At 43.4% G+C, this 7,562-nt stretch overlaps 1 protein-coding gene across 1 annotated transcript in view; it reads left to right on the top strand.

Moving 5' to 3' along the window:
- The first annotated feature begins 502 nt into the window (after nt 1–502).
- The window catches only part of CRYBG1 (crystallin beta-gamma domain containing 1), a 233,113-nt gene continuing 226,053 nt past the window's right edge, over nt 503–7,562 (top strand). The window contains exon 1 of the mRNA XM_061427682.1: nt 503–781. Within this exon, the coding sequence (XP_061283666.1) occupies nt 609–781 (173 nt within the window). The 5' untranslated portion in view covers nt 503–608. The remainder of the gene's footprint in view (nt 782–7,562) is intronic.

The raw sequence follows: 7,562 nt of genomic DNA, 5'->3' as shown, positions 1-7,562 counted from the left end.
TTGACACTTGTGATTACAAACAGGAACAGAAGCTGCCCAGCACATGACATTGCCCAAGACACCTGAAGGTCAGAGTAGAATAGTCCTAATTGCCTGGCAGCTCGGCCATGGGATGCTCCTCTCCCATCCTTCTTCAGGCGGGGTTCGTGGCTAAGCCATTCTTCGTGCTAGCCTTGGCCAGGCCAAGAGTGACCAACAACTCCGCAGACGACCTATGGCACATGCACCGGAGGAGATGTCAAAACCCGACCCAGCTCTGGCTCCCACAACAGAACAGAGGATGCCGACAGGAGACGCGGGCGGTTCCCAAGATTTCCAGTAGGTGTCGCCATCCCGCGGCCGCCGCACTCCCCGAGGTCCGGGACGAGGGGGCGTGTCCTCCATACCTGCAGCTCCGGGCGAGCGCCTCACCTGGGCTCCCGCCGCGGGCCTCCTGCGCCATGGGGGAGGCGCTCTGCTGCAGACCCGCGACGAGGGGGCGGGGTCGGCCGGCGCGCGGGGATAGGCGGGCCAGCGGGCGCCCAGGTGAGTTCTTTTATTAATACAAGAACCGGGCGACCGAGAGGGCAGCGTCCGAGCAGCCGGAGGAGGAGGAGGCAGACGAGAAGATGCCACTGTCGCTGCCACCTCAGGGTGACCACGGGGAGTCCAGTCCGTCCAGGCCCCCCAAAAAGCACACCTCTTTCCATATCTGGCGCTCCAAGAAGAAGCAGCAGCCTCCGCGGTCTGACTGTGGGGTGTTCATTCCACACCCGCCCCTGGAGCCCCTCAGAGAGGCCAGGTAAGCCCCTCGGCGAGCGAGCCTATCCCCGCTCACTTCCCCCGACCTTTTCCATTCCGGCTACCCTGACCCTCGAGTCCTCTCTACCCTCGGCCTCGATCGACCCCTCTCCGAGGAGGGGCAAGGCCCAGGGTCGGCTTCGCGCGGCAGGAACGTAACGGGGTCCAAGGAGGGGACTGTGGTGGTCGCCGTGAATGAACGGGTTCCTCGCTGCTTCTGGTTCAGACCAAGCACCAGTGAGAAGAACTTGTGCCCACCCATGTAGACTTTACTTTGACTACAAAGTAAGTGTAGCAAAGACAACACCAGAAGCTATACTATCAACTTGCTGACGAGAGCTATACTATACTGAGCTATACTATCAACTTGTAGGTGGGTTGCGAAGGGTTATTACCATAACGAGATCGGAACTCCACCTGGGGATTCCTTCAGACTTCTGACCATGGTGCCCTAATTGTGAAGATGTCCACTCTTGGTGTTCTTATAGCTCCACTGTCCTCACAGGATCCGAGTGGAGGAGGAAGTGGCAGGGATGGTTATCCCAATTTAATGGGTGGAGAACTTGAGACCAAAGGGTGCATGACTTGTCCCCATTGGAATCAGTGGTAGAAAAAAGCAGCACCTAGTTATTCCAAGTGTAACTGCCATAGCTTTTAAATGTTTTGCCGTGGTTTTGTGACGACTGGAGAAGGAAATGGCAACCCACTCCAGTGTTCTTGCCTGGAGAATCCCAGGGACGGGGGAGCCTGGTGGGCTGCCGTCTGTGGGGTCGCACAGAGTTGGACACGACTGAAGCGACTTAGCAGCAGCAGTGTGACGATTTTATCTTTCATGTGTAAGTATTCAGTTATACTATCTGAATTGGTGCGTTCGTTGAGCAATAATCAATTTGACATAATGGTATATTGAAGAGGTTCAGGTGTGTGAAAATCTTTATTGAAGAACAGTTGGCAATTTCCAGTATATCCTTCTATATGTGTGTGTGTTTTTTTTTTAAACAAAACATTTATTTAGTTCTTTGGCTGTGCTGGGTCTTCACTGCAGCATGCAGTATCTTTTATTTAGGGCATGTGGACTCTAAATGTGGGATCTAGTTCCCTGACCAGGGATCGAATCTCAGCCCTATGCATTAGGAGCATGGAGTCTTAGCCACTGAACCACCAGGGAAGTCCCCTTCTGTATTTGCTTTTAAATACACACCTTTATGTGTGTTTAACACACACTTTTGTGAACAGTGAGAATAATATTGTACCAGAGTCTTTGCAATGTAATTTCAATCATTTGGCAAATATTAACTAAGTGCTGGGGTATCAAAAACAATGAGAGTGGCCTCTGTCATCAAAGAATTCTTTGTGTCTTGAGAACACCAAAAAGTAAACAGTGGGATAAGTGCTGCAATAGATGTTAGAATAGAGGAAGGGATCTGTGGAGGAAGGGATCTTCCTGGAGGAGGATGACTGAGGCAGTTTAGTCAGAAAAGGGAAGGAGCAATGCGTTCCAGGCAGAGGTTGCATTATGAGCATCCTCAATACTTGGAAGAACGTGGTACTTCCTGAGAAGAACTTCCTGAACAAGTGGTTCAGGGAAGTCTGAGTATGTGTGAGAACATAGGGAGTGGAGTGCTCACAGAAAGCATTTTATTTTTTCTCATATTTATCATTCACAGTAGTAATTGCTTGTAATAGGACATATTTTTTATCCACCTAAAGACTTAATGTGCTTAACTATGAACTAATTTCTAACAAAATGTTACTTAATAATGATGTATCCAACGTAAAAGTATTTTTCCTATTACATCAGCAAATAATTTAAACACTTCCATAGCAATGGTCTTCTGACCTGGTCCCATCACATTCTACCTATCAAATGACATGATACACAGCTATAAACAATTTTGTTGTTCAGTTGCTAAGTCGTGTCTGACTCTTTGCAACCCCATGGAGTGCAGGACACCGGGTTTCCCTATTCTTCACTATCTCCCTGAGTTTGCTCACACTCATGTCCATTGAGTTGGTGATGCCATCCAACCATCTCATCTTCTGTTGTTCCCCCTCTCCTCCTGCCTTCTATTTTTTCTGGCATCTTTCCCTTTGCATCAGCTGGCCAAAGTATTGGAGCTTCAGCTTCAGCATCAGTCCTTCCAATGAATATTCAGGGTTGATTTCCTTTAGGATTGATTGGTTTGCTCTCCTTGCTGTCCAAGGGACTCTCAAGAGTGTTCTCCAACACCACAATTCAAAAGCATAAATTCTTTGGTGCTCAGCCTTCTTTATGGTCCAACTCTCACATCCGTACATGACTACTGGAAAAACCATAGCTTTGACTATATGGATCTTTGTCGGCAAAGTGTTGTTAAATAAACAACTTATTCAAATCCAAATGCATTTTAGACTAAAACTTAGGAGTTTTTATTTCTCTCCTTGAGCTTCTTGTATTTTAGTTCGGTCTTAAAGCACTCTATTCTTTCCTTTAGAATTATGATGAACTTTGTACTAACAAATGTCCTGAGAACTAAACTTACTGGTCTGTCTCTGGGATGTTTTTCTAGTTATATCATCTTTATACATATTTTGTTTACTCCTGAGAGGGTGTACCGGTTACTAGTAAAGAGAGCAGCTAAAGCACACTTAGATTTCTGGCCCATCTTTGGTCAGTCTCACTCTCTTGAGCAATCTTCCCTGTTTGTTCATTTCTGTCCAGGATTTGGAGGTGTGGGCCTCAGCTGGAATGTGCAGCACTCACTGGGACCTTTGTTTCTATATAAGGATGGGACAGTCAGGTGGCCACACTTATCTGCTGGGCATTCACCATTAATTTTGTGGGCTTTTAGAGCAAATGAAAATGAATTTATGTCCTGTATATATGACCTTGGACAAGTTACTTCACCTTTCTGAGTCTCCATTTCTTCAGATGGAAAATGGAGAACATAGTAATACTAATTCTGTAGGACTGTAGTGAATATCGTATGCTAGTTTATGTCATTAAATGTAAAACTTTTATCATACCTCTGGATGCAAAGTAGAAACTCAGTAAATGTAAAACCATCACCACCACCATCACAATTATCATTATAAATGTTAAGCTCTAATGGAAGGAACGGGAAAAAATAGGGTTGGAGGGGAAAAAATGCTTCCCCTCTTAAGAACTTAGCAGTCCACATGTTCCCACTGGGTCATCCCAGTGCACCAGCCCCAAGCTTCCTGTATCCTGCCGTGGTAGATTCATATTGATGTATGGCAAAACCAATACAATATTGTAAAGTAATTAGCCTCTAATTAAAATAAATAAATTTAATTTAAAAAAGAACTTAACAGTCCAATGATGGTTTAAAGTTTACTGATGTCTGTATTCTGCAAATATTTGCAACCTTTAGTGCAGATGTTCTAAAACTCAGTGACCATTGCTTGCTTCCTTTACATAAAATAATTTGAACATGGCTGTCTCTTTCCCTAAAATGCACCCAAAGAGTTTTTTTTTTTTTTCAAGCTTGGTTTTGGTAAGCATATTAGTATGTTATTTTCCATAGAAACAGAGCCGTCGCCGTCCTGAGTCAGCTTCATCTGCTGTCTTGTCCATTCTCTTGCCATCTGAGGGACCACACTGGTGTGTGTGGAGAGGGCATGGTGAGTTTTGGCTAGAGTTTCCTTAGCAGCCTTCAGTGGCACCATCATTTATCAGGTTTTGAATTATACTTCATTTGTAAGCATTTTATTCAGAGTGTGAATTCTCTGTGTTGTGCTTAGCCGCTCAGTCATGTCTGACTCTTTGCAGACCCATGTAGACCCTTTGTAGCCCCCTACAGCCACTTTGTAGACAGCCAGTCTCCTCTATCCATGGAATTCTCCAGGCCAGAATACTGGAGTGGGTAGTCTTTCCCTTCTCCAGGGAATCTTCCCAACCCAGGAATCGAACCCACATCTCCCACATTGCAGGCAGATTCTTTACTGTCCAAGCCACCAGGGAAGCCCATGAATACTGGAATGAATAGCTTATCCCTTCTCCAGGAGATCTTCCTGACACAGGAATCAAATCGGGGGAATTCTATATCTGGGTTTAAATTCCTGTTCTACTTACTGTGACACTTAGCTGTGTCATCCTGGGCAAGTTATTATCCTTTTTGTGCTTCAGTCTTCTCATCCATAAAAGGGGCATAATAAGAGTTGTTATAAAAATAAGTTAGTGGCTGTCAAGCACTCAGAACAGTGACTGGCACATTGTGAGTGCTCAGTAAATGGGAGCTATTTCTCCTTTTTCTTATTAATATCTTGCCTATAGTTTTGAGTAGTTATTTTATGATTTATTTTCTGCTATATGATGAAAATAGTGCTTCGTTTTTATTTTCCCTAATCAGTTATTTTAATTAGAAATGGGTTCTGAGCTAAAGGTCAATTGAGTGAATTAAAAATGATCACTCTCCATCTGAACTCCAAACCTAGAAGCAAGCATTAATGCTCTCTGCAGGAAGCCAGACTCAGGTGATGGCCGTAATCCTCTGAAAATCAGCAGACTTGATTTCATTTGGAGGAAAAATGCAGCCAACATCAGAGAGCAGAGCATCCTCGTTTCAGGATGCATAGGTTCAAGTTTTGAGATTGCCAAACGTCGCCTAGTTTTTCTGTCTTTGCATGGACATTTTCCTTCTATAACAGGAAAACAACTCACTCCTTAGACTCTATAAATAACTAGAGGGTTTTGAGGATAAACTGTTATTTTATTTCATGAGAAAAAGAACCGTCATTGGAAACATTCTGAAATTGTAGAGTGTTCATCTTCATGACTTGATTGATTCCATTTTTCCATCTTTTGTGACTGGTTTAGTGTTTAGAACTCTAAACAGGTTTAATTATTTTCTAACAAAAAGGACATAGCTAGATAAGTCTGCTGCTGCTGCTAAGTCGCTTCAGTTGTGTCCAACTCTGTGCGACCCCATAGACGGCAGCCCACCAGGCTTCCCCATCCCTGGGATTCTCCAGGCAAGAACACTGGAGTGGGTTGCCATTTCCTTCTCCAATGCATGAAAGTGAAAAGTGAAAGTGAAGTCGCTCAGTCCTGTCTGACTCTTCGCGACCCCATGGACTACAGCCTACCAGGCTCCTCTGTCCATGGGATTTTCCAGGTAAGAGAACTGGAGTGGGGTGCCCTCACCTTCTCCGAGATAAGCCTAGATTTGTTTTATCTAATAGTGCATCTAAACTGGTTAATAGATACCGGTTACTTCCCTTATTTAGTTTATGCCAAAGGCAAGTCTTTGAAATTTTCGGTTTATATTCTTTCACCATTGATAAAGCAGGTATTTAATTTTTAGCCCTGTCACTTACTAGCTGTGAGCTCCTGGAGGAGTTTCTTTCCTGCTCTAGCTTCAATTCCATGAGCTGCTACCTACCTCTTAGCATTGTTTTGGAGACTTCTAAATATATATTTAAAATTAGTAGCACGGTGCCTGGAAGATAACAGAGGCTTAGAAATACCTCTGAGAGCAAGTTGCAGTGACAAAGCCCTAGGTTGTGGTATTGGAAAGACTCAGCTTCAAATTTGCCTCTGCTGTTAGGATAAGTTTTGTACGCCTCAGTCTTTAAGCCTCAGCTTTCTCACCTGTAAAATGGAGACAACAACATCCCTTCTGGGGCTTTCTGAGGGTTAAATGCTATCTATATAAAACACCTGGGCCAGGGCCCAGGGCAAAGCAGGTGCTGGACAGATGAAAGGTAGAGCGGGAGCGATCATGGCAGTGGTGTTGTAATTGTTGTCTGCGTAGTGATGGTGGTAGCGTTCATAAGTCCACTTGACCTTGTAAGTGGAGTTAAACAACTTCAGAAGTCCAGGAGGAGTTTATAACCAGGTATATCAAGACCTGAAGTACCTTTGGGTGTCTGGAAATACCTTTGTAGTTGTAAAAGGGTGGCCTTTGTGCATTCAAGACTTAACAGTCTTAATATATCTGAATTACGAAGTCAAAGGTAAAGTTTATATTTGAGGTTGGTGGTATTTCTCCTGAAGCAGTTTTGGAGTCAGTTTAGTATAGGATAATTCTTTGCCACTTTATTGCTTTAGCCACTCTTTTTCTACACTTTTAGCCTTAATCTTCTTAGTCCACATCCAAGTGACATGAACACTTTTGGAGACCGTTAGTACTTCTGTGCTTGGGTTTATTTCCTTTTTCTTTCAGTTCAGTTCAGTTGTGTCCGACTCTTTGCGACCCCATGAATTGCAGCACGCCAGGCCTCCCTGTCCATCACCCTGTCTGGTGAGATTATTTGAATCTTGAACTGTATGCATTTCTGTTTACCTTGAAAAAATTTATCAAATAATTGTTTAATCTCCTTTTCATGTTTTACCTATTGTAAGAAGATTTAGAGAACCTGTTCATGAAAAGCAATGCAATCTGACTACAGAATCATTTTTCTAGGATTAATGCTAACTACTCTTTGGTAAAACATTCCTTTCTGTATCTTATTGAAATGATTATCAATCAGAATTTAAAGAGAAGTTTAAGTCCAACAAACACTTACTGAGCTCTTACTCTGTATCAGGCATTGGGAAAAAGAGCAATGAATTAGAGATGATATCGGCCCCTAAGAAACTTGTAGTCTAGTGGAGGAGGGGTGTATGAATGAATAAAGTAGCATATCATGCATTAAGTGTAGAAACAGAAGATTTAGTCCAATGTATTGAGGTCAGGAGAAGGATTATCTTCAAGCAGCAGAAATTTTTTTCTCTCATTAAGTTTTACTCATACTGAATAATTAATGAGAATTTTTATTCTCTCGTATAGAGATCATCA

Source organism: Bos javanicus, chromosome 9 (assembly GCF_032452875.1).
Source record: "Bos javanicus breed banteng chromosome 9, ARS-OSU_banteng_1.0, whole genome shotgun sequence".
Classification (NCBI taxonomy): domain Eukaryota; kingdom Metazoa; phylum Chordata; class Mammalia; order Artiodactyla; family Bovidae; genus Bos; species Bos javanicus.
The sequence above is the reverse complement of the archived record's forward strand: the minus strand, read 5'-3'. Positions and strand labels throughout refer to the sequence as shown.